We start from the raw sequence: 27,390 nt of genomic DNA, 5'->3' as shown, positions 1-27,390 counted from the left end.
AATGTCTGATTCCATCTATATGGAATCTATGGCAAGTCCACAGTAGTTACCAAGGAGAAAGGAGGGTAGAAAATGAGTACTTAGTGGGTTTGCAATGTCCCTTTGTGATGATGGAATGTTCAGGAACTAGATGGGTTGACGGTTGGGTGACACTGTGAATGTACTCAAAGCCACTGAATTGCAGATTTGGAAATGGTTTCAATGGTGACTTTTGCATTTCACTTATTTTTACCATAATTAATAAAGTATCTCCTCAAAACCTTTTTCTTATGAGCTAGGAGCAGAATTTCTAAGTTTTCTTTTTTTATTTCTGGAAAATAACACATCCCAGTTAGGCATTAGTTAATGACAATATTTTGGATGGCCAAATCATGTGTTGGCACAGTGGCCAAAGTTTACCTTGGGAAGAGAAAAAAGAAATGGGAGTTGACATTTATTTAGCATTTGTTTTCTGCCAGGCACCATGCAAAGAGCTTAACTGGATTATCAGATTTAAATTATTACAACAGCCCTTTGTGGTGAGTGGCATTTCCTTCACGTTACATCGAGAGATTGAGATACGGGAGGTCCTGTAACCTGTCCAGCATCTTACAGAGAGAGAGGTACAGGTGCTGTGGGTTCCAGGTTCATTGGGCACTCCATGGGGCTGTGCGACAGCTCCTTGAATTTTACAGTGTTAGGAGAACTTGTACCAGTTGACATGCAGAAAAACGAAGGCAAGGTGAACGTGGGGTGCTCCTGTTCGTTTAACAGAATCTGCATCGCAGACCATCTTTTCTCAAGGTTCCAGTTTTTGCTTGATGTGAGTGAGAGCTGTGAACTAGGAAGGAATTTGTAAGCAGCCTTTACTTAACTTAATGTTCTCCTAAAATCATACTCTTTCAGTTGACCAAAACAACTAATCTATAAAAATAAGTGTAATATTTCCAATCTTTTATAAAATTGCCAATTGGTAATTAAAATCTCTCTAAAATATCATTAACTTTGAAAATAACACTGCAGTGTCTTGCTGGGAGCCTCTGCTGAGTATTCTTGTGGTGGCATCCCACGCTCCTTAATGGCAGGAGGTGGGGGAGTGGATATTTGGACTCAGAGCTGGGACTTTGTTTCCTGAAAGGTGACAAAGGATCTCTGCTGTGTGACCAGGGGACCATGGCTTTTCCTCTACACTTTTATCCTAGAAGCAGTAATTTTGGGTGACTGCTTGATAAATGTAGATAGTCACCAGAGGAAGAAGTAAACATGTAGACTCAGCATTCTTGCATTATAACGACCATTCTAAATAATTTCAAGCCCACATTTTTTGACTTGATGCATATGTTATATGTCTCAAATTAAGGACACGACTCTTTCTTTTACCCCTTTCTCACTCCTGCCTGCTGGTGGCCTTCAAAAGGGACTTAGTGTTAATGATCAATGGCAAAGCAAAGAGCAAACAGCTGTGGGTTTGATGGCTATTTGATTTTTGAACCTGCAGAGGATTGTGGGACTATTGAGTCACCCAATTATCTGCACTGTCAGTTGAGGGAATGCACCTGTCATAACCTTGAAAGAGTTGTGTCTATAAAAGGTAGCCTGGAGATTACCCTCCTGATTACTCTTGTATTTATTTAAAGTGATGAGAAGGTAGGTCAAGTGCAGTCATGTGGGCATGCAAGGATAGAATAGGGCTTTTCAGCTATTAAGCCATTGGAGGTATGTGCAGTGTGTTATTAGAGTAATTGAACTGTGTTTCCATAAAGAGGATAGTTCATTATCAACTTCTTGTTTTAATTCTGTCATCATAGCAGCTGTAGCACCTATGAACTAATTTGCATGCATATGAAGCATTCTGGACAGCTTGGAAGCATGATTACCACACAGCATACGTTGCTAGAAAGAGTGGTGCTTTTGCAAGACGGTGTGCTTGTGGGACCCATCTCCCTGACTTTGTTACATTTCAGATGAAATACATGCAAGAAATAGTCATTGTGGTGATGCCCCATTTGTTTTACAGGCAATCACTTCCCAAGTTACCTTAATTTGAGCTGTCATTTTGGCAAAAAATGGCAAAGATGTCAATAACACCTTCACAGTGAACTGAACATCGAGGAGGGTAGGGGGAAAAAAAGGAAAAGGAAATGAAACAGTCACATATCTCACTCTGATGAATTTTACTTACTTGTGGGTGTGACTATTTAGGTAATATAAGTTATGATGGGAATGGAGGACATAAGATGACTTCTTGAAAAACAGAAATATAAGACATTCCATTTGTTCTCCTATGCTTACCAGCCCTATTGCAGGTCCTCAGGAGCAAGCATGTGGCTAGTTTGGGGCAAGGCAACCTAAGGATGTGTCACTGTTGGCATCTACATGAAATTGTCCAGTCTTTCATTTTTCTCACTAAATAGTGCAGCTACAAAATAGCAGAGCCTCAGTCAGCCTGGAACCTTGTTGCTGTGTGGAGCACATCCCTTCCCATCCCATTCTTCTGATCTGCATGGGTGTGAGCAGGAAAACAGTCCTTGGTGTACAGAACCTCCAACATTTGAGATTGTTATCTGAGCATAACTGTTTTCCTAATGAATACAGCCCCCCCTTCTGCAATGTGTAACACTTTCTTCTTAGTATCAATTTAGTGATTAGTAAACCTGCATATTATATCCAAAAAAATCCTAATTATATATAACAAGCATTTCTTTGTTTTTGCAAAGATTAGGAAGCCTTTTTGTATACTACATATTTTCTAAGAATTGGGATTTCCCTGGTATTGTAATTTGAAAAAGTCACCAGAATCCCCAGGAAAGTAGGCAGTCAGGACAGGAGACTGACTATGTTTTGGCCTCCCGTATGTGGGGCAGGGTGACAGTGTTTATCTAATGAATAAATAGGTCAATGCCATTGACCTTGAGGATATTAAGGATTAGGACACTCAACTACTGCTTTAGTGACAAGATGATCATGTCATTCTTCTGTTTTTTCATGAATTTTTACAACTCAGAGGTTCTGGGCTACTGAAAGAGGAAGACACATTTGGTGCTTCTTCCGGACAATAGCACACACTGAAAGTAAAGCCGGCATTTTATCTCGTCTCCTTAGAAGCTAAGGTAGTGGGTGGACCTGAAAACAGAAGCAGAAGGTTTACATTTCTTAGGCAGTGGTGATTCTTTAGTGTGAATAAAATCTTTAGTTATCATGAATTTATCTTTGTTCTGCAGGATTAAAAAGTATTCCCGAGGTCAGTTGTTTCTCTGTCACTTAGCCATATTTGTGGATAATGTACTTGCTCATAAATTATTCTACAGGAGAAAAGAGGGAGAAAAAGAAAACCTGCTGAGAGTTGATGTGTCTGTAAGGATAAGGTCTAGTGCTACTGGAGGTTGGAGGAAGGTGTTCTGTCCTGCAGTTGGCAGTCCATGATGAAGTGATTTTGGACTTCTTCCAAGAAGGTATCCACAGATGAGGCAGCTTTGACTTCAGGACAGGAGGTCACAGTGCCTGGGGGTCTTGCAGATTGATGGCAGTGAACTAGAAAGAGGCCAGTCATTATAACAGATGGGAGAATGTGTGCATTTGAGTGTAGGGATGCAGTTCCAAGTAGGTATTGAAAATGAAGACTGAGAGAAGTGGAGCAGGGGTTGAGGTGGGGGGAGGAGAGCAGAGTGGTTTCCAGCAAGCAGCCCCTGGACCTCTATTGTAAAGTAACTGTTTTTTTGAAGACAGATGTGAGTCCACACCTCCAAGAGCTGTGGCTTGAATGCTTGATCAGAAGGGCAATGTTGGCAGATTATTAATGGGCTGGGCTGGGAGCTTTGCCAGTTTTCCTCATATTTTCATGGATCATGGCCAAAACCTTGTGGATGAGTTCCGACCTCCAGGGAGAGCCCCGTGGAGCTGAAAGAGAGTTAGATTGTGAGTGACTATAAGGAATTCTGCATGGCCTGATGTTTCAGACATCCACTCATGGTGGTCTGCTGCTTAGCTCCTCTTAGTTCTGCTCTAAGTCTTCTACATTTCGATGCTATCCATGGTTTTCAGACTCACTAGGGCAGCACAGTAGGATGTGTGTTGACACTCTTGTCGTTTGGGCTGCATTTCTGCAGGGTTCCTACATTCTCCCTTTTGCCTAGTCCCCTTTGATGCTGGCATGGTCACCTGTGCTAGCAAGGATCAAATGAGGTTCTGAAACAACTGTGCATTTGCTTTGGGAAGTTGCAAAAGACTTTCCAATGACCTTATGTGCCTGTTGCAAAAGAGGGGCAATAGTACCAGAGGTGAACATTTATTGTTATTAAGTCCCATGAAATGCCAAGACCTGTATAAGAGCAACCTCCTGTTAGTTTTTGGAACTGCTGATTAGAATTGACTATTTCTCCTGCACTTGTTTTCTTCGGATGGAACCTGTGAGATCCTTCATTGATATCAGACAGAACAAACCAGATATTTCCATTGGGTAGTGTTGTCTGTTTCCATTGTGATTTCAGAGTATAGATCCAAATTTTTTAGCTGTGAAACGTTGCTATGGAATAGCAAAATTTCCCCAAAGACCAAAACTGTCTCTTCTCTCTTTCCCTCTTTTCTTTCTCTTTCTCCGCTTTTTCCCTTTTCCCTCTGTTGCCTTCCCTCCCTTTTCCTTTCCCTCCTTCCTTTCTCAGAGTTTCACTGAGCATTTGCCATGTAACAGGCACTGGGGTAATTTGAGATCTGTGGTTTTGTATTTGAGTTTCTGTGGATGGCAGGATGGTAGGGCATCCTGGATTCTTTATAGTGTGATCACCCAGGATTTGTACTCAGGAAGAATTTATGTATGTTCTCTTTAGTAGTACAAAATACTTAGATCCCTGTGGCTAATTTGTGTTTGTAGTTAGTTTTAACTGCTGTATCCAGTTCTTCGCAGCACTGAGAGAAGGATTCTTGACAGTTGAGTCCTGACTTACATGCAGGTCAATTTTCAAGCATACTTCACAAACAAAATTGGTTCAGGTCAAGATTCTCCTGAAATTCTCTGAATTTTGTGTGGAGTCTAATAGTCCAGAGGGCCAAGGTGGACCTATTGAAATGCATGTGGAGCAGACCTCGTGGAAGGGCAGCCTGTCATGTGCTGGGCACATCATAAGTTCATTCAAATGAAAAAATGACACCTTTCTATACTTGGCTGTGTGTGGGGGGGGTGGTTTCTCTTCCCTTTTTCAACTCCTTTTTTATCCTTTTGTTCTGACCTCACTGATATTATTAAGGTTATCCACATTAAATGACATTTATAATGATTCCACTAATCCTCTCGTGGACCTCCGCAGTCTAGAGCATTGCCTTATTAATCATCCCAAGCATCTGCAGTGGAGTTTTTCTGTTCTTGAGGTAGATGATTGTTGTGTATTGTTCAGCAACAATTAAGTGAGTATTATGGACTACCAAATGGACTAAGATCACACGTACTTTATTTATGGATTGTGGTGTAAAAGACTCTTTGCTAGACAAGCTCTGTGTGCCTGGATCCCATGCTCAGCCCCCAGGGGTTATGCATTCTGCTTGAGGAGACAAGGTCATCCCAGTGTGCAGTGTGTGGTGGTGTGACATAGGAAAGGAGTAGATGCTATGAGAACCCATAGTGATGATACCCAGTCCAGCCTTTCTGAATCTTAACAAGGTTTCCTGAAAAGAGGGGTTGGCTGAGCTTAGCCTGAAGCCTAAAGAAAATGCAAGGTCCTCCCACCCCAGCAGGAATGGGTGACTTAAGTGTTTTCTGATGGAGGAATAACAGGTATAAGGTCTCCAAGTGCAGACAACCATGGGACATGCCATACTCAGCTGAATTAGCCAAGACTTCCCTGCCTTGGGAGGGGTTGCAAGGAGCTAGAAATATCCAACCTAGAATTCCAAGCCTTGACAGATAGGAATGGAGAAAAACCAAAACAAAACAGGAGCAGGTCATGGAAAGATTTTCAGTGCCTCTACAGAATTTGCACATTAGTGTTAGTCCTGTGAAATGCTGTCTGTGAAGAAAGATTAGGAAAATGAAGCATGTTTTACTTTTTTGGTAATCTGATTAATAGCAGTGTTTGAAAGACTTTTCAGATGTCTTGCAGTATTCTGTTTAATTGGGTTAAATCTTGTGCTCTCCAAAATTATTTGACTCAGATCTATTTATTGATTAGACTGTATTACTATTTTTATGCCATACTCTGAAAGAAGATACTGCATTTGGTGAAGGAGAGAAGCACAATTCTATTTTGGTTCTTTCTTCTTCCATGGTAGTTTCTCTCTGCATTGCTGCCTTCCTGGTTGTAATACAGAGAGGTTTGGGAGCCCATTGTTGCCTTATGATTGTGTAGCTGTAAAGAAGAATTATGGAAATGATAGAGTGATACATCTCTGATACATTAAATCCTATTGAAATAAGAAATACGATTAATGTCCATGTTTAATTTTAAACAGAGAAATGGTTTCTTTATAAAAGTGAGATATCTGACTATTAGTCTATAATGACTTTCTAATGCATTTCAATATCAGACCCAAATTTCATAAAACTCCTTTGCCGTAAATGACTCATTAACATACAGTAAGGAATATAGCCCTTCACATTATCTAACAACCACCCAATAGGAAACTAAATCACTTGGAAACTCAGGTGTGCATATTTACATTAAAACAGTGAATCTTCATTGTTCATGAATATTCATTGTACTGTATATTTGCTCAGTAAGTACTACAGGTCTCAAGTCAATAATTTGTGAAGTATACATTTCACAAAGTAATGGCATGTCGACATACATATTTAAATATTTATTAAACCAAACATCTGTTGTACTTGCTCCTAAGTGTGGGCTATTGAGATTTTTAAAGAGACTTTCTTTTCCAGCCTCCTTTCAATGATGTATCTCATAGGCTGGTTGTTTATTATAAAGACATGTGACAGTAGGTTTCTCTGTTTTGCTATAGCTGTTAGGTCAGAATTTTATTGTTTCTGGGTAATGGCCACAGAAAGACTTTTATTGTTAAAAATCCCTTCTCCATTCACTCTATATAAAGTGATATACTTACCTAGGTAAGCATCTTGAACAGTAATGTGTTATCACTTCAGGTTAATAAGAAGAGTCTCCTCCTCTCTGAGGTAGATGGTATATTGCACCTCTAGGTTTTTCTAAGGGGGTCTGTGCTAATCAACAGAGAGGTTATGGATGGATGGATTGATAAACTCATACCCTTTCCTTTTGTCAGTTTGCAGAATGTCATAATCGGTGTCATAATAGTCTGTTGTTCACTGAGTTGGTCCACTTGAACCATGCCACCTACTCTGTGGAACGGAAATAAGCTATCCTCACTGAGGCCTATTCAAACTGCAGATTCATGTACAAATAAATGCATGGTACTGCTTTGCGCCACTAAGTTTGAAAGTGGTTTGTGATATGGCAATAAATAACCAAAACCGAATTCATGATGGTAAATTTCTAGGCACTTGTTGGGAAGCCCTATACTAATATATAAGATCTTAGGGTTTTGGCTTTATATTGGAATCCAATTATATTACTTAACTGGTGATGATGGACAAATTAGTAGATTCTTCTAAACCTGAGTTCCCTCATCTGTTAAGTAAATGAGAATAATAGTAGGGCCTAGTTCCCCTAGATGTTTTAAGGTTCCACTGAGAAAATGAACATAAGATGGTTTGCACAACTCCTGATATACAATGAACATTCAAAAGGAGAAAAAAGTAAACTATTAACAGGATTGGGCTTTTTTGTAACCTTTTTAAAATGACTGTTATATCAAGAGCCCATAGACCCAAAGGAGTCAGTCCCAAGGGAATGAAAACCACAGGTGAGTAGCCATCCTTACACATCAACAGTGCTCATTATGGTGCTGTGTGGTTATCTGTCACACTGCCTGTCAGAAGCCTCTTGTGATGAGTGAACTATGGTGGGCCTGGAAGGAGCTAACCAAACAGTACCAATGCTCAGCATAATAGTTTTCAAAATGTTGTTAACACTACCACATCTATTTTGGTCCACTTCTACCATGTTGATTGGTGTTGCTGCACTGCTGTACTGGCTGTTAGCTGAGAGCCTTGGTTCCTCTCCACATGGGTATCGCCAGCTTCCTCCCAGAATGGTGGGTTTGTTTTAAGAGCCAACGTGCTAAAAGACCAAAGTAGGAGATGCGAGGATTCCTCTGACTGAGCCTTGGAAGCAGCACAGCATCACTTCCCCCACTTTCTCTCTGTGGAACCATTTACTTACTAAGGCCAACATGTATATAAAAGGAGGAGAATTCTCAGTGGGAAGAATTTGTAACCTATCACAACCTTTAACTTCGATTAATATGTTAACCTCCTAACTATTCTTCTTTTGTCTATCCAAAGGAGCTTATTCTCAGTTCAGTTGATAGAGTGATCTCTTTAATATCAAAGTCAGATCACCACACTCCTGTGCTGAAAACCCTTGGGGGACTTCCCATTTTACTCCTAAGAACCTAAGTCTTTAGGTGGCCTCCATCTTCTGGTGGTGTCAACTCTCAATTGTGTCTGATCTGGTGTCTTACTCTGACCCCACTCTCCCTGCTTCTTATTGTAATTCAAATTCCATTCTTATTCCTGCCCTACAACACATTGATTTGGTGTCCTACACTATACTAGTACGTTATTGCAGTGTGTAGCTTCTGCCCTCTTTCCTTCAGTCCTAGGTGCCTCTCACTGAGGTATTCCCTGACTATATAAAACCACCACCCAGAATTAGTTACCACTCTTCTATTAGTTCTTCCTTACAGCAAGTGGGAATATTATATATTTATTACTTTCATCATTGTGTATCTCCACTAGGAGATGAGTTTGTTCCCTTCCTTCCTTCTTTCCCCCTCCCTCCACTGTATCCCACCGCCTTAAACTGGCTCATAGTATTTATTAAGCATTTGTTGAAATCATGGAGAATTTCAACATAGGTCTTAATTTTTCATGATGTTTTGTGTTCATGAAGTATTTTAATTGGTGAATATAACTTAATGTCTCCTAGTGCTATCAAATTAATTCTGATTTGACAAGCTTCTCATGTAGGATTTCAGGTTACATGAAGGAGTCCAGGGCACAGGGCTCTAATCTAATAGGAATTGCTACTAATTTCCATCTCTTCCCACCTTGTCTATTTCGTAGAGCAATAAAACATTCCAAGGACTTACTCTCTTATAAAGTTATCTGAGCCATGATGTACCTTTATTTCCACAAATAATTGTGTACCTACTGTTTTCCCACTTCTGACAGTCACTGAGGATGTAGCAGGGCAGACACAACCCGGATGGTGTTAATATTGTGGGGAATGAGGAAGATAAATATACACACATATAAAGTAATTACAGATCCATGAAAAGACAAAATGGTGAAAGACAAAAATGAAAGACAAAAATGGTGGGTGGTTGCAAAGGAGAACTAAAGGGGACTCGCTTTAGATGGGGTCAGGGAAGGCTTTGGAGACATGGCTGGTCTTCAGGTGAAACCTCGACAATGGCTTCTGTTAGTTTTAAGCTACCAATTAGATAGATTATTCATTCAACTAATGTTTATTCAGCAGCTAACATGGGCCAGATAGTGTTCCAGGAGATCACAATTCAACAGCACAAAACAGACAAAACCCTTGGTGCCCAGAGAGCTTATATACTAGTGTGAGAAGATGATTTTATTCTAAAACTATAATATACTTGGTGCAATAGTCCTCCTTTATGTGGAGGAGATACATCCTAAGACCCCCAGTGGATCCCTGAAACCACAGCAAACTGTATATATGCCATGTTTTTTCCTATACATAAATGCACATGATAAGGCTTAATGTAAAAATTAGGCATGGTAAGAGATGAACAATAATAGAAAATAGAATAGTTATGACAGTGTACTGTAATAAACTTGTATGGGATGTGACCTTCCTCTATCTCACAATAGCTTACTGTGCTATACACACCCTCTTCTTGTTGTCTTTTCCATCTAAACTTAAGCACTCACCACACTCTGTGGTCATAACTTTTGCAGTATGAGGTAAAACAGCAAAAGCAGTGAAAATTTGTTTTTCCTTTTCCAAGTTCCATAGGCAGAAGATTTGTTCTTACTGGAGATCTTAGTTATCTCAGCATATTTTTTTTTCCTTAAGTTGAGAAATTTCACCTTTTCACTTAAAGGAACCGCTTAATTGCTTCTCTTTGGCATACCCCAATTGCCAGGGTCTTTACTCTTATACTTTAGGGACACTATTTAATAAAAAAAAGAGTTAATGGAACACAAGTCCTGTGATTACCACTATAATTTATCTGATAAATAAGACAGATACTTAGTGAGTAACGGGCAGGTAGCATATACAGTGTGGTTACACGGAACAGGAGTGATTCACGTCCCATAAAACAGTACAAGATTTCATCGTGCTACTCAGCACAGTGCACGATTTAAAACTTAAGAATTGTTTATTTCTGGACTTTTTAATTTTATACTTTTGGACTGAAACTACAGGAAGCATAGCCACAGATAAAACCACAGATGGGGAAGTACAGTGGTGCTACTGTATGCCAAACAAAGCCCAGTTAGGACATCAAAAGTCATAGTTGGTGTTTCAGCAGAGAGAGATTTCTCTAAAGAATTGGTGTTTGGAGGTCTGAAAAAGCAAAAGGAGATGTTTAATGTCACACAAGGAAATCACTTCAGGAAGCAGCTTGTACTCTTTGAGTGGGAGAACCAAAATGAAGAAAGAAATTGGGGTTATTTGACTCTCAGGACTTAGAGGAGCGATCCGTGTTGGGGGCTGAGAGCACAGATGCCTGAGTAGGCAACCCTGGCACCTCTCACGATGCTCAGAAGTTGATTCAGCAACGTAGTAGACTGAGCCAGCTGCTGTTAGCAGAGTGAATGACCCCTGGTGGGGACATAGGAACAGGTAACCAAGCAGGAAGTAGCCAGTGCCCTCTCCACAAGTACTTCTCAGCACTTCCCCACTAAGAGGAATTTTGAGAAATGCAGTTTGTAGATTCCCAACCTCAGTATCACAGTATAGAAGGGAGGGTAGATTTAGAGCTAAGAGACGCATCCATAACCAGTGCAGACACTGATGTGTGCTATGAAGAAAGAGAAAGCAGAACAGGTGTAGTACAAGGGTGGGAGGAAGTGGGGAGAGGAGGCTGCAGCTTAGAATAAGGTGTTAAGGAACTCCTTACCAAGAAGGCAACATTTGACTGAACACTAAAGGAGGTTTGGGATACCAGAATGTGGTGAGGATGAGTAATTGCAAGTACAAAGGCCCTGAGGCAGGATCTTTTCTGGAGTATTCCAGGAACAAGGGGGCTAATCTTGCTGACACAGAATGAGATAGGAAGCCATGTAGCATAAAGCCTTAGAGCATAGACCACAATTAACAAATTCTGGTTTTTAATGCCAGTTCAGCCTGCACAAAGAGGGGGCAAGTATTATATCCATTCCCAATTCTTATTTTCCTTGTGGGCATATTAATATGAAGCTCGTAGGTGCAATGAGATTTCAGAGGAAGAAGAACGTAGCACACTTAGTGCCTGAAACGTCAATGCTTAAGAAATATTTTGCAGTGGTGGTGGTAATAGTAGACCTCTAGCGTCGATTGAGCACCTGTTATCATCATCCTTGCTACTGTAATGCTTTTTTAAGGAGCTAGAAAGTCTAGGGCAAAAAATGTGATAATTTCTGTTCGTCCAATTCCTTCACTCCCTATAAAGACTTCTGAGTTGCTCATCAGCCAGTACGACTTTCTCTAAGCTTTGGGATGTGTTCTAAGTGTCCCTTTCGGTATCCGTGAGTGACAAGGATAGTGACGTGGTTGTGAAAAGGAGCAAGGCTTTGTCCCTGTGAAGAACTGGTCCATGTCACTCAGTGTAGATTATAATGAGGCCTGCCTCGGTGAGCAGCGGTTCTGGTGGCTAACAATTGAGCTGAAGATTCCAGGAAGTCATCCCTGGACATGGAGTGGTGACTGGGGACACTGGGTGTTAACTATGGGTGACGGTTATTTCTACAAGGTAAGGATGCTTTTTTTCTTCATGCTCATTTGTAGCTTCTGTTTTCTCAGGCACTTCCTACATCTGGAAAGAGAAATAAGAGACCAAAATCTGTTCAGGCCCTCTTCTGTGAATACTATATTTTTCCATTGCTTGATATTGGCATACGTAATCATTCTTTGACGTTAGTCAGTGTTCATTTAAGTACTTCGAAAGCTACAGCTTTTTCTTAATGGTCTCATTTCCTATCGTGCCTATGTAAAACTACAAAAGAATTTCCAGTAAGAGAATTTCATAAGGTGATTAGCTTTTAGAATTACTAACTTTGACTTCTTTCTTTCTTTTCTTCCTTTCATTTTGTTTCTCTCTCTCTTTCCCTCCCTCCCTTCCGTCCTTCCTTCCTTCCTTCCTTTTCTTTCTTTCTTTCTTTTTTTTGTCTGTTCTTTTTGATGCTGGGTTTCAAACCCAGTGCCTCACACATGCTACACAAGTGCTCCACCATTGAGCTGTACTCCAACTCTAACTTTAATTTCTTAGTATTCTTTTCATATGTAACTTGTGTTACATGTTGAGATTAGGAGATGCTTTTACAATTTCTCAGCTGCTTCATTTACCACCCCTTTCCTTGTTTTGTTTTGTTTTACAAAGTCAAGCTCTGGAAGACCATGGCAGTAGCTTCTGGATTTATGAAAGACTTTGACACCTTGTTCCCCTCTGGGCAAAAATGTGGGTCTCCCAGAAGATGAGAGCATAACTGCTGGGTAAATGGGTTAAGAGGCAGGTATCTGGGGAGAGCTGCTTGTGAAAGCTCTGGGGTTATCTATCACATTGCCAGGTCTGGCCTTGCTGACTAGGAGCTAATGGCAGTATACCCTGTTGCCATCTATAGGAAATAAGATTGCTTCTCCCCCCCCCACCCCCTTGCCCTTGACCAGCAAGTACTGTTGACAGGAATGATGAATTAGATGAAAACCAAGAGGGCGAGCCAGTAAGCATCATGTTATACGACATTTAATTAATGTATGGGAAACAAAACAAAAGAACAAGCAAAATTCTTCAGTTTCTCTGTTTAAGAATAGATTGCTTGTAGGTCACAACAAAGGTATCATTGTCTTTTAATGAATTAATTTATTTAAAAATTCTTGCCTCTAAGAAGTATCCCTTGGTTTGACCATTGATTGGATTTTATTTGAATTCACATTAGGTCCAGTTTTGTAGATGACAAGAGCATAATTTATATTTTTTGGGTTAATAAGAACCCTGCAGGCTTAAAATGATGTGACCATCTTAGAAAGCAAAGTACTCACCTGACATCTCTAAAATAAGGTTTGTTGGAAAGGGCCAATTTCTGTTAGAATCTGTAGAATAATTATTATGTAATAATTGGTCAATGTAACTTGTGATAGTAAATATTTCTGCTTGATTTTTTTCCAAAACCTGACCACTGCTTTTCTTATAATTCCATTGATGTTGCATGTGATATTCTAATAAAATAATTTATCTAAAAGTCAGTGTGGGTGAAGGTCAGATTTTGGTTACTGATGTCAACCCAGGCTTCTGTGCATCACAGTACTGGGGTTTGAACTCAGAGCCTTGCTCTCACTAGGCAAGCAGTCTACATTTTCAAAGCAAATGTTTAGAAGCATTAGTCATTTTTTAAAGAGAATTTTTAAAAGCTGCTTAATTTGGCTTCCTAGTCAGAACGAAAAATAATAATTTATGTGACTCATCGATCTAGATAGTGTAGTGTATATCATAAAACAAGCTAACATTGTGTCAGGAGTGGTACTACATAATGTGTGAGTGTAATTGCTCACTGAGAAATGAACTAACTGAAAGGGCAATAACAGTTAATCAGCTGGGTCTCCATCATTTTGCAGTTGATCCAAGTCCATGTATTTTTGGATTGTAATGTATAGTCATAGAGCTAATTGGCACACATTAACTACAGGAAGGGAAGGTTGTGATGGGGTCAAGGCTGTACTACAGTTTTCTGGGAATCTGTTGACATCACAGGTTTGGGGGGAAACGAGAGTTATAAACAATAGCATGAGTCACAAGAGTAGACTGAGCTGCCTGGGATCCCACCCTTCATTGATGTGCACGTGCTCAGCTCCTCTAGGCCTTTGCTCAAGAGATGCTCATGGAGGTGTTGGTGCCAAGTCTAAAACCTCTTCAAAGGTAAATACTGGTATAAAAAAAGAGGGAGAAGCACATGTTAAAAAATAGGTAATACCCTTCATTTTGATGGTGTTCACTGCTTAGCCCCTTTTCAACACTTTCTACTGTTTAGATAGAGATTTCACTGCTTCCACTAAGGTCTTGCTTCTACTATAAAGCCACACGTAAGTAGTACAGTGGCATGCTTTTCTTTAGTTTAGGCTAGTTTGTATCCTACTCTTTATTCTTTCCAAATCTTCTGGCTTGCACCCATACAACATTCTCTTTTGTTGACTTTGACTTAGCAGTATGTATAGTTGGTGAGAGCCAAAATACAATTTATACATTCATGAATGTTGACTGTATACCTAAGAAAGCTTTTGAAACTACCATGCCTAAATGAAATGAGAAATGAAGTATTCTTTTCTGGTATCTACCTTAAATTGTTCTTATCATTGCTCAGCCATGGTACTAAACATTAAATGATATCTGTCTGTATCCAACTACATAGTATTTGTTCAGTAAGTATTGCATTCATTGAACGAAAAGGAGTCAGTCACCTGGAGAATAATATGGTTGACATGAAATTAGGGGTATTGAGGTTGTCACATATACACATTGCATTTGAATAAACAGGCTTTTTTTTTGTGAATCAGTATGAGTGCCTGTAAAATGATGCTACTGATAAGATGTGTTGACTTTGTGATTTCTTATCAAAAGACAATCCAGTGACTTATAGTCAGGGGTTGTATACATTTGTGTGAATGACTTTGAAAAATGGTAAGTAAAGATGGAAATGTTTGTTAAAGTAGGAAAAATGCACTCCTCTTTGGAGAAAGAAATTAGGCCTTACATATAGAAAACCTGTGCTCCAGGTTAGCAGTATTGTAACTGATCAGTAGCTGGACGTTTTTCCCCTACAGTGCTGCCGTGATAAGGATTGAACCAGGGCTTTCTGTGTGCTGGGCAAACATTCTACCTCCAAGATCCCCTCCCCCAGCCCAGTAGCCGATTATTTTCCTTTTTCCATAACCATTCCCCTTTAATGGCACAAAGCAGGATGTGATGGACGATGAGCTTGCTGCTATTGTTAAGACTGTTGTTTCTGTAGTGCGAGTTATCACCAAGCTAAGCATTGTACGTTATTGTTTTATATAATCCTCACACAACCTTAGGAGGCATGTGTTATTGTTATTATTCCCATTTTACTTATTTTTGTCTTTTTGTGTTTGGCCTGGGATCCTACACATGCTAGGCAAGTGTTCTACCACATTCCAGCCCTATTTCCATTTTAGAGATGAGGAAACCAAGGCCACAGTGTTGAACTTGGCCATGGTGCGGAGCTGTGATTTAAACTTACAACATCTGATTTTGGACTTTATAATAGTGTTTCTATACTGACATTCTATATCTCTGCAGATTTTAGGAAAATGATAGAAATTCTCATTTCAGTGATTTCAGATCTTACACTTGCTTTGGGTTCCTATGTCAAGGGGACTAATGGAAACAGCTGTTAAATTGTCCAAGAGTGGATTATATCTTGTATTATTATTTACAGAAATGTTACTACTACTATATGAAGTTACAATATCCATGACAGCAGAGATTTTACCTATTTATTAATTTTTATAGTATATACTTTTTTTTTTTTGAGAAAGGGCCTCACTTTGTAGTCCAGGCTGGCACCAAACTACCCAACCTCCTGCCTCCACCTCCTGAGTGCTATGATATACAATCACATACCATAAAATGTATGCTTTTGAAGTGTACAGTTCATTGGTCTTTACAGTAACATAACTATGCAACAAGTAGATTTAATTATAGAATATTCTTACTGCTCCCCCCCAAATAAACAAATGCCCATGAGAAGTCACTCCTGATTTTTTTCTTTCTAAGAAAGTTGCCTAATAGAATCACTCAGTGCTCAGTCTCGGGTGTGCAAACTCATGTAATTTGCAGAAACTTGATATTCTTAATGAATCACAGCTTTTCACCAAAATAATCATTTTCTTTCATAAGCTTTTGTAAATTATCTGGTTGAAATCATTGGAAAGGAGTTCATTTCATTTTATACAAACAATGGCAATAATTAATTCCAAAAAGTAAAAGTATTACCTATCATAATGGAGAAAATCTGTCTAATCTAATCCCTTGTTATCACAGGCGACCTTTAGCACTAAGATGTGACATTTCTGATATCCTGAATTATTTTCTGAACAAACATATATCAAGATAATCCTCAGAAGTTGAGTTTTGATGTGTGTATATTTAATGTTGAAGCTTCTTATCCCGTATTTCCTGGATGCTTTTAATACTGTATGAAATGAATCAGCGATGGCTTGAGAATTTTGCTTTCCTGTGTTTCATGAGTGCAGGGTTTCTATGAGTTTTTATGTCACAAAGTTCTCAACCCTGCTTAAAGAGAAAAAGTGGTAAATACTCAGGATCAAGTAATTACACCAGTTTTCTATTGCATGGATTCTGGGCCAGTTTACCTGGTTATACTTTTTGGTTAGGAGACCATAAGACAAGTTCCCAAGAGCTTGGGTTTGGGATTCAGGAAGTTCCTGGGAGGGTTTATCAACTTTCATTGCCCCCACCCTCAAATCTACAACCTGTCTTACCTTTATTTGGTGAGGACAGTTGTTGATTTATTTATTCATTGTCAGGTAAAGAACCATGGGATCTCAGTTTGTCCTTCCACCCCTGTTATCTTTTGTTTAGAGATGTTTTTTCACTGCTATGTGACAATAAAATCCTGCATTCAAATCCTGGTCCTGCCATTTACCAGCTGTGTAATATCTGACAAGTCACATAATCTCTCTCTGTACATTTTCTGATCTGTCATGTGAGGGTAATATTAACTACTTTATAGGGTTGTTGTAAGGATTAAATGAGATAATGAATGTAAAATATAAATGTTGGCCTAAGAGCAGATTTTTTTAAGAACATCATTTTAAATGCCTTATATTTGATAAGGATTTGTACCCTTGGATGTGAATTATTTTGTAGATACTCTTTAGCTGTACAAATGATGGCAAAGAGGGGATAAAAAGGAATTGCCCAAGGTCAGCCACACAGTTGATACAGTGGCAGGGATGAACAGAATTGGTTCTTCTCACACTCTCGCCATCCTTTTGAGCCTTTGCTAATTATTGTGAGCCATTTGCTTGCTGTAGGCAAGTATACCTTCTTCTTATATCACCATATGGTTCGCTCAGCCATCTGCCAGGTCCTTACTTTTCCTTGAAAGGTATCCACTATTCTAATTACTGAGGGCCTCTGGCCTCCCTGAAAAGGATGTATGGTCATTTTGAGTAGTTCCTCTTGAACTACTTAGACGCAATGATCAACACGTCTTTCCTTTCATCCCAAGTCACAGCTGTAGAGAGAAAACCTAGAAGTGGGATCACAAAGGTTAGACTGGATGCGTCACATCTGTATGTCTAGGCTCTTGTTCTGAGTCATCAGCATAATGGAACAAGCCTAATCCTCATTCATTTCAGGTATTTTGGATGTGACATGGTAGTGAGCTTCCTGTCATCACATGGCACCCTCCCTGCAGTATGGAAGCTGATGAGCTCCACAGAGTACATTGTAGCTTCAATGAAATAATTGTCTTTACTCACCTGGTTTCGAGCAGCCTGGCATATTCTGTTCAGGACATGATCACTGAGGATTCTGATTTAAGACTGAGTTAGAAATAGAAAAATGTGGGTACTGCTTCTGTCCTTTTGTTACCATGATTGGGAAGATTGGAGAGAGGGAGTCCCCCAATTAGTCAGAATGGTGTTGCTAGAAAAGATCTTACCTTTTCCCAGTGTGACCTTCCTTCCTTGTGAAGAAGTGATTTATAGGTTTCCACATAGGAAGGTTTGAAGACACAACAACTTCCAAGTTTCTTTGTTGTCCCTGTTGGGATTGGGTTGACCTTCATTCCTCTTTCTTTTCTAATGCTCTGTAGGGATAATATTCAGTCGGGTCCCTCCAACTTGCTTTCCCGTTTGTAATGAGTCATCAGTTCAGGTTGGACATAGACCCGATCAGATTTGAAACTCTTTGGAGACAAAGACCTTTTCTGCTTTGTTCTGATAGATGCACAGCACACTTGTGTGGGGTGTGTTCAGTGACACTAACGGTTTGAATCTCTCATCTCTGAGTCCCTTTTCCCCACCATGACGCTAATGGTATTCAGAGGTAGGACCTTCAGGAGAGAATTAGGATGGATTAGGTCATGAGAGTGGGTCCCTCATGATGGAATTATTATTAATAAGTGAGGAAGAAACAAGAAAGTGTCCTCTCTCCGCCATATGAGGATGCAGCAAAAAAGACAGCTGTTTACAAACCAGAAAGCAGGCCCTTACCAGACACTCAGTCTGCTAAAAACTTGACCTTAGACTTCCAGCCTCTGGAACTGTGAGAAGTAAATGTGTTTAGTTTAAGCCACCCCATCTGTAGCATTGTGTTATAGCTGCTGAACCTAAGAGAAATCCATGTAATTATGTTAAGGAGAAACGTCTCACTTGGTTGCTAATAGGTCTCTAACACCTTTCTAATGTTTTTATCTCTTTTTATAATAAGAGTCTTGAATTCAGATCTCAGGCTCCAGATCAAATGAAATGGCTTTAATTTTGTTGCATTTGTTTTTTATACTTACTGTTTGGGATAGGATGAAACTGATTCTTCATTGGAGATAATGCTAAATGTTTCCTTTAAAGAAAAAAAAAATGGGGAGGGGGCGGCGTGGGTGGTAAGGGAGGGGGTGGGGGCGGGGGGGAGAAATGAACCAAGCCTTGTATGCACATATGAATAATAAAAGAAAAAAAAATGTATCTTGCTCCTAGAGCTAGGACTTGCTGCTTCTCCAGCCCTTGGACATCAGAATTTGAAGCTGTCTACTCTCCAGGGCTTTCAGGCCTTTGACCTCAGACCACTGACTTCCCTGGTTCTAGGGTTTCTTTTGGAGTTGGACTGAGTTGTGTTTCAGTAATCCCAGTGTCTCCAGGGTACAGATGGCCTGTTTTGGGTCTTCTCAGCCCCATAATCTTGTGAGCAAGTTCCCCTAATCCACTCTTACATGTGTTTCATCACTTCTATTAGTCTGTCTCTCTGGAGAACTCTAAAATAGCCCCAAACCTCTGTCATCCCCTTTTGTAATCACCCCAGCTGGCCTCAATACCCCTGCAAATTACAAAAACAAAAAACAAAAAAAAGTAAGCAGTAGTAGTTTACTTTGGATTTTGACAAATGCATAAGCATTAAGCGTCCATGGCAATCAGGATACACAATATTTACCTTCTCTGTTTGCTGCATCAGGCTGTCCCCATGAGTTTAACTTCTGCCTCCCTGTTATCCATTCCTGGAGTGTCCATTTCTGTGGTAGTTTCACCTTTTCTAGAGCACCATGTATATAGAATCATACAGTATGTATCCTCTTGAGTTTGGCTTTTCAAGTATTTGAGATTATTCCATGTTGTTGTGTATATCAGTGTATTTGCTGAGTAGCGTTTCACTGTGATGACCCATTGAGCATCCATTCACAGTTGAAGTTTGGGTTGCTTTCCAGTTTGGAGTGCTTTTGTATAAGGCTATGATAAATATTAGTGAGCAGGCTTTTGTTGTTTTTGTGTTGTGTGTGTGTGTGTGAAACTTGAGTTTTATTTCTCTGGGATAAATAGGCATTGGATGGTTGGAATATGATAAATTTATATTTAACTTTTTTATTAGCATATATTAATTGTACAAAGGGATTTCATTGTGATATCTCCATACATTCACATAATGTAATTTGATCATATTCACCTCCTCTATTACTCTTTCTTGCCTCTCCCTTGTTTTTTTTTAATTAATAAAATTTCATGGGTTTTATTACAACATTTTCATGCATACATTCTATGTACTTACTTTGGTCATATTCTCCCCTGTCTCCCAGCCTCTCTTCTTTTCCCCTTCCCCTTCCTGCTGGTTTTCCCCCAGCAAGTAGTCCCCCTTGTATGTTTATGTCCTTTTTTAAAATAAAAATCTAGATTCTGCCTTTGAGAGAGAGAATGTGGTATTGTCTTTCTCAGTCTGGTTTATTTTGCTTAACATAATGATCTCCAGTTCCATCCATTTTCCTGTAATGACATACCTTCATTTTTCTTAATGGCTGAACAAAACTCCATCATGTATACAAACCACATTTTCTTTACCCATTCATCTGTTGATGGATACCTAGATTGATTCCATAGCTTGGCTATCGTAAATAATGCTGCAAATAATAGGTTTATCTTTTTAACAAACTGTTGAACTCCTTTTCAAAATACTATTTTTTGTTCTTACCAGAAAGGCTTAAGAGTTCAAGTTGCTCCATATTTTTGCCAGCATCTAGTATTGTAAATTTTTTTTCCCCATTCCAATAGGTGTGTGGTGACCATGTGTTTCCTTTTCTGTATGAACATATCTAAACTTTTTGAAAAACATTTAGATTTGAAGGGCAAATATTGAATAAATAGTGACACTGATCCTCAGATCTGTAACAATTGTGAGAGAAGCAGGCAACAGCACAGATCTGGGGGAAAAACATACTCTTGCATTTCTGTTAGCTACACAAGGAACAGCATGGGACTGCCCTGGCTATCTGACTGATATCCTGGATATTTAACAGATGTAAACATTTGTGTTCCAGAAGAAAATGGTGGTCTATCTTTAATGTGTTTCATGGTCTTTAACAGTTGAAGTAAGTGTAATTTTTTGAAGTCTTGTTAGATTTTGATAAGTGGGAGCCAGATTAATTTATCATTGAGTATTAACAGTTTGATCTGAGTGGGATGATGATGGGCCTATTAGCAATCTGGCCCTGAGACCATTTGGACAGTTGCTGAGTGAGACCTCAACATAGATGGCTTGTCTTAAAACCTGATGGTATTGGGAACAGGAAACAGTAGGAAATGGCTTGTCACTAGGATTTTATTTTCTGCCTCCACTGGATATTTCAAGAGAATTTCTAGAATAAGAAGAGATTGCACATGCGCTCCCTGTCCAGTTTCCTTTCTCTAGCCATGGCTTTTTAAGTTTGATGATAAGGAAGGTCACCTTGTGATTTCCTAAGTGAGGGTCATTGAAGTCAGGTATACTAGAAGTTTATGAACCATAAAATGTGCATAAGAAGCAAATAACCACTCAAGCTTTACCAGGTGAACTTTGAGGGCAGTGCTAATTCCTTCTGAGACAATCAGCAGGACAGAGCTCCAATGAGTTAGTTATGATTTGGTGGCAGAAAGGGTCGGTAAGGTTCACTCTCTGGATACAAATCTCATAGGTCATTTTAAACACTTAAAAATGACTGCTTCATAATTAATACTTTGAGATTTTAAAATAAAATCAGATGGAAAAATAGTACCACCTTCTCTGTTTTATTTGTAGTGTATTCCTATTCATAGCAGAAGGCAAGTATTATTGACCTTGGTGTTGGCTGTCTATGAAATAGGGAACCTTGAAAGAAACTGATTTACTTGGAACCTATCATTCTTTTGCACATTTTTGCAAAGACTTGATTGAAGATGCTTGAAACAGATGCCCAAGAGTCAAGTCTTAAGATATTTCTTAAATGATCATTGAATTCAGTTTATAATTGCTGAAGCAAGTGCCTACCCATTGGCACAATTAGAATATGAGAGGTATCTCTTCCTATATCTGAAGCCATCCTCCTGGGTTACCACTGTTAGGGGTTTGTTATTATTCCACCCATTCACTATGTGGATATAAACTTATAAAGCATGATGAATGCATAGGCTTTCATCTTCTGTTCCTCAATGAAATGCAGCAACAGTGTACATATTACGCTCTACCATATTTGTATCGCTTCATTGCCCTTTGCAGGCATTCCTTCTGGCAGCTGTGTGCAGGTTGAACCATTTTTTACAGTTTGCTATTAGAGAGCTAAAATATTCTCCTCAGGGTAGACCCACCACATTTCATTCTATCATTTCCATATTCGTGGGCACAATTTTTCTGGTAGGACTGCTTTTCTTTTTGGTCTTATTTTATTTTGTACATCTTTTGCTCATCACATTGCTACAAATAGCTAAGATTTTTTTACCCCCAAGAGACCACAGTCAATAAGAACCAAATAGAATTTTTAGGACATAGCATAGAGTTTGGCTAGGTCATTTTTCAAAGCATTTATGAGCTTTTAGAAGGAAACTTTTTGTATAGCGGTTCAAGATGTCTTGCTCTTTAATGTAAGGATGTTTCTTGTTATTTTGAGAGCTAAATGTGCTTTGGGGAATAGGACTGAACTCAGTATAAAACAGACAACTCAAGTACTCTCAGGGTTTAGAGCTGTACTGACCAATCTGGTAGCCATTTAGCTACATGTGACTACTAAAATTTGAAGTAAATAAAAACTTAAATTCAGTTCCTCAGTCCCACTAGCCACTTTTCAATAGCCATATGTGGGTAGAGGGTTCCATGTTAGACAGCAGCAGTATGGAATATTTGCATGAAAGCAAAAAGCTCTGTTGGACAAGGATGGTTGAGAACAAGAGACAACGTAAGAATGTTGACATTCAAACCATGTCTGTGCCCAACTAGTTATGTGACCCTGGGCAGGTTACACTGAGACTCAGCTTCCTCATCAATAAAATGAATATAATATTAATCCTACTTTTGTGTTTTACTGTGAAGATTAAATGCTTATCGCCTTGCTTCAACATAAGTAAACATCTAAAGAGAGGCAAGCCATTATTTTTTTCCCCAGTGTTTGCTACTCTTTTTATCTTTTCTTTTTGAAGAAGGGGAATATTGTGTTTATTAGTTTAAAACTAGTAACTGAACAATTTTGTTGGCCTGGTTTCCAGCTAGACAAACAGAATGCAGTATTATTGGCTAAAAAAAAAACAACCCAGTTTGTCAGCATGGTACCTTTTGTTTTGTTTTGTTTTGTTTAAATACGTGGTCCCTAAGAAACATGACAGAATTTGTTTTACTTCTCTTCTGTCAGGAAGTAACCCTTCTGGCTTTGTTAGAAGCATGGTTTGTAATAATTGTACCCACCCCAGATGGCTCCTGAAAACCCTTTGAAATGCCATCTGTCAGGCGTGTGTCCAGCCCGCAGCCTGTCATTCTGCTACAAGAAAAGAGGAGGCGGGGGCCCTCCCTGGGTCCTTTCTCCCAGCATCGCTGAATGGAGCCTGGTATGTTGGCCCAGACCCAGCGCGGGTTGCTCCGAGGATAACCGGGTGTAAACCTCCTGCTAGCCTATGCAGGGAAAGGTTTTGTCTGGGTAATAAACCCTGAAGGTCCTGTTGGGGGAGACTTGCCCACCTACCCACCTCCTTCCCCTGCAAAATGGTGTCTCTGTTAGTTTTCTTTTTTTCCTCTAAAATATACCTTTTTTTTGGAGTTCTTGATTATTTCAAATCCTTTCAGAAAATTGGGACCCAGGAGTGACTGTTATTTGTAAAATGAGTCTGACAAATTAGATGCAAAAAACATGATTGAAAAGAAATGGCAAAATTAAGATAGTTATAGAAGGAGAGGGAAAAAAACATTGTCTAGTCTAGGAAGACTTTAAAAGCCCACAAGTCTTTGGTTCGGTTTTATTTTATCCTCATCCTTTTTTTGCAGTGGATTAGGTTAATGGAATGTGGGCGTGGAAACTGAGCATGTGAGTTACCATATAGAGCATATTGAGGACAGATCCAACCACAGCATGTTTCAAAGAGAGTCTGTTCTTGCACTGCACTGGAATTTCCCAAGATGAGGTAGACTGTTTGTGTTTTCCAAGTGGCCGGCTGAACAGCTTTTTCATTTGGCTCCAAGACCTCACACCCTCCTCCTTTGCTCCTGCCTTGCTGCCTACAGTTTCTTGCTTTTCTTTGAGGATTTGCCTTCTATTCCTAGCCTCTGAAACATAGACGGTCTTCATGTTCAATACATCCTTCTCTGCTGCTTTTTCAACAGTTTCTCCTGAGATTTGGTTTTCAGTGTCTTGCTTTCAAATGCCCCTGGTTTACTGATCAACTGATCACTTCTAAGTTTCTTCAGCCTTTAAGATCACTGGACCTCTACCTCTCTGTACCAAGGTGCCTAGTTTCAAATGTTGTATTTGTCCAAAGTGAACTCTTGATCCCCTGCACCGACAATTTCCTCCAGTCTTCTCCATGTCAGTAAATGGTGCAACCCATTTACCCAGGTCAAAAAATGAGAAATCAGTCTGTATTCTTTCTTTTTTTGTCCTTTTTTTTTTATTATTATTATATTGTTATATTAGAGTTACCTTGTGACATTTACAAAAATTCTCACAATATATCATAGTTAAATTCACCCCTTCTATTATTCTCCTTTATTCCCCTCCCCCTATTCCTGAATAGTTTCAACAGGTCTCATTTTTTCCATTTTCATACATGGATACATAATTTTTCTACCTCATTCACCTTCCTACACCCTTTCCTTATATTCTCCCCCTCCCATTGGTACTAAACCCCCAGATAGGACCTGTTTTACCTTCCTATTCTCTGCTTTTGAAAAAAAAGACATTTTTGTTTAAGATAGCTATATATTCTTCTTTCTTACATGTTATATCTCATCATTCAGCAAATTCTGTTATTTTTGTCTTTAAAATATAGTGAGAAGTTGACATACTTTTAGTTTTCCACGTTATGGACTCGTTACAACTCTAAGATATCCATGCTTTATAGTTGAAATCTGAGTGCTGCTTACTTCTTCCAAGTGTAATCTAGTGTACACTTGATTATCTCCCTCTTGAACTCTGGGGTAGCCACCTAACTGGTCCCACCTTCCCTTACTCTGTCCACAGCCTGCTCTCTGTAAAGGAGAGATCTTTTAAAAATAAAGGCACCACCTTGCTGCAAACCGTCTTATGACTTCTGGTTGCCCTAGGTGTGGCCTTCCTCATCTGACCCCTTGCTTTCATTTCTAACCTTATTGGCCTTCCACCAACATGCTGAGCCTAGTCAGCCCACATCAAAGCCTTTAACCTGACTGCCTGGAGACCTTCCTGTCACCTCCCACGAGCCAGGCTTTTCTTATTCCCCTACCTGGAACTGCATCCTTATTCCTTACCTTGCCTCCTTCAGCCAAGACACTCTGTAGCCCCCTCCCCTTCTAACTCTTTAGCCTGCAAAGGAATTATTTCCACCTAAAGTTATGTGCTATATTTGTTCACATGCATATTTATTTTCTGTCTCGTGGTAAAATACATATTTCGTTGGGGTGGGGACTTTGTCTTCACCATTGTCAGTGCCTTAATTGGTGCTTGGCATGTATTAAGACTTCAGAAAACACTTATTACATAAATGAAGCATACAAATGACATCTGTGCCATATATACATATATGTATATGTATATAGTGTCAGACTGTTAGATTGCCGTATGGGATTGGAAGTATAATGTTCTATCAACTCACTTAATTCTAGCAGTAAAAGAAACTGTAATATCTACTAGTAATTGCTGAGCCAAGCCTTCTAAAAGGCTCATCTCATTCAACATGTACAACAAACCTACGGTATGGTTTTGTATTATTAGCCCTACTTTATAGAAGAAGATACTGAGATGTAACAGAAGCCAAGTATGTCCAGGACCAGAAGTTGGGGTGTCAGTCCATGAACCTGCCTGACCCACCCAGGCCCCTGGCCTTCCACAATACAAGACACTCTCTTTCCTTGAGTACCCACTGTGTGTGCTGACATTTGACTTCCTGAACATGTGTGTGTATGTTGCTGGAGATCCAGCTACCTCAGATATTTTAAAGATTTGGTACATTGAATAATGTATTTAGCCTTAGTGATATATGCAAACAATTCTTGAGGTTTTGGACTAGGGGAATTATGACTTTCCAGGGTATACATGTGAACATGGCCCTTTACATAGGCATGGGATCAGGGATTGAATGGTACTAGGAAGGTCAGGACTGCTGGGCACATGAGGTTGGTTATTTAATTACTTTAAAATTGAAGAGATAGAATCCTAGGAATAGGGGAAATCCCTGCTTATTATACAGGAAAGCCTTAAATCACCACCACTGATAATGATGCCTTGCAAACTGAGCTGTGTTGATTTTATCCCCTAATCTGAACGTAGGAGCAGAAATCACTTTTTTTTCTTTGCTCTGTTTTGTTCTTCTGTAGTATTCAGCATAGGCTCCTAGTACACACTGCATAATCGCTTCTTAGTTTATTTTCTTTTCTTATTTTCTGTGTAAGCCTCATTCTGCTCATTGCCTCCACACTTGTGGTTGAGACTGAACTAAAATAATAGATTCACAGCTCGGCACCTGAGCGGGGTGCATTAAGTGCTGTTGAGGTTCTAGATTATTTCATAAAAGAAATTGTTCCACTGATTAGCTATTGAGAATATGAGCAGATTAATTCAGGGCGAGAGTTTTTCTTTCAACTGTGATGTCCTTCCTTTGTAGCGAGAGTTCATGGGTGGCCTCTTTACCAAACGTATTAATTACATGGAGAGCAGCAGCATTTTAATCCCTGGGAGATATCCAACCACAGATCTTGGGCAATTGCATTTCTCCAGTGATGTGTTTATGCAATGGGTGTCATTTTCTTCAAAGGGCTTATTACATTGGAACTTGCCGGATGTATCAGGGAGCACAAGAATTTCAAGGCCTGAGATAAAAATATAAGCCCCTTAGGCACTGAGCTTAGGGTGGATAACTTTTCAGTATTTACTGGAGCTCTAAAAGCTGCTAGTTGTGATTTTGTCTGTGTAATATCCTGTTCACTTTTTTCATTCAGTGCATTTTAAAAAATGTAAAACTGTCTCCAGATTACCTAGTTGTGTGGAGTTTCCTCTTTTCTCTTGCTGGAGGGTGGAAGTCAGGATGCCGTTCTAAAAGAAAGAGGTTACTTTTATTTCTTTGGTGGCTGTCTGGATAGATAAGAGGGCAGGGTTCCAGGCACACCAGCCTACTGAACAGGTTCACTTAATTATACCTGCATGTGGCACTTCCTGTTCTTGTAGACCGATGGCTTCTTGTTCCTTTGTCTTCTGCAGGCACAACCCGAAATCCAAGAGAAGGAGAGGTGCCTGGCGTGGATTACAACTTTCTGACTGTGAAGGAGTTCCTGGACCTCGAGCAAAGCGGGAATCTTCTAGAAGTTGGCACCTATGAAGGTGAGCTCCTCTATTGCTCTGAAGCCACAGGAAGTGTGTCGCTCCTGAGTATTCCCAAGGCTGTCAGGGTAAAATGGATTACAGCCTGAGGAACTCTAAACAAATAATAGGATATTGCAGTTTGCTTC

General features: G+C 39.6%; 1 protein-coding gene across 23 annotated transcripts in view; it reads left to right on the top strand.

The window, feature by feature from the left end:
- Magi1 (membrane associated guanylate kinase, WW and PDZ domain containing 1) overlaps positions 1-27,390 on the top strand; it is a 601,293-nt gene that overhangs the window by 445,356 nt on the left and 128,547 nt on the right. For all 23 annotated transcript variants that reach the window (XM_074044157.1, XM_074044156.1, XM_074044153.1 and 20 more), the window contains one exon: positions 27,143-27,262. In XM_074044157.1, the coding sequence (XP_073900258.1) occupies positions 27,143-27,262 (120 nt within the window). The remainder of the gene's footprint in view (positions 1-27,142; positions 27,263-27,390) is intronic.

The sequence above is a fragment of the Castor canadensis genome, chromosome 10, assembly GCF_047511655.1.
Source record: "Castor canadensis chromosome 10, mCasCan1.hap1v2, whole genome shotgun sequence".
Classification (NCBI taxonomy): Eukaryota; Metazoa; Chordata; class Mammalia; order Rodentia; family Castoridae; genus Castor; species Castor canadensis.
The sequence above is the reverse complement of the archived record's forward strand: the minus strand, read 5'-3'. Positions and strand labels throughout refer to the sequence as shown.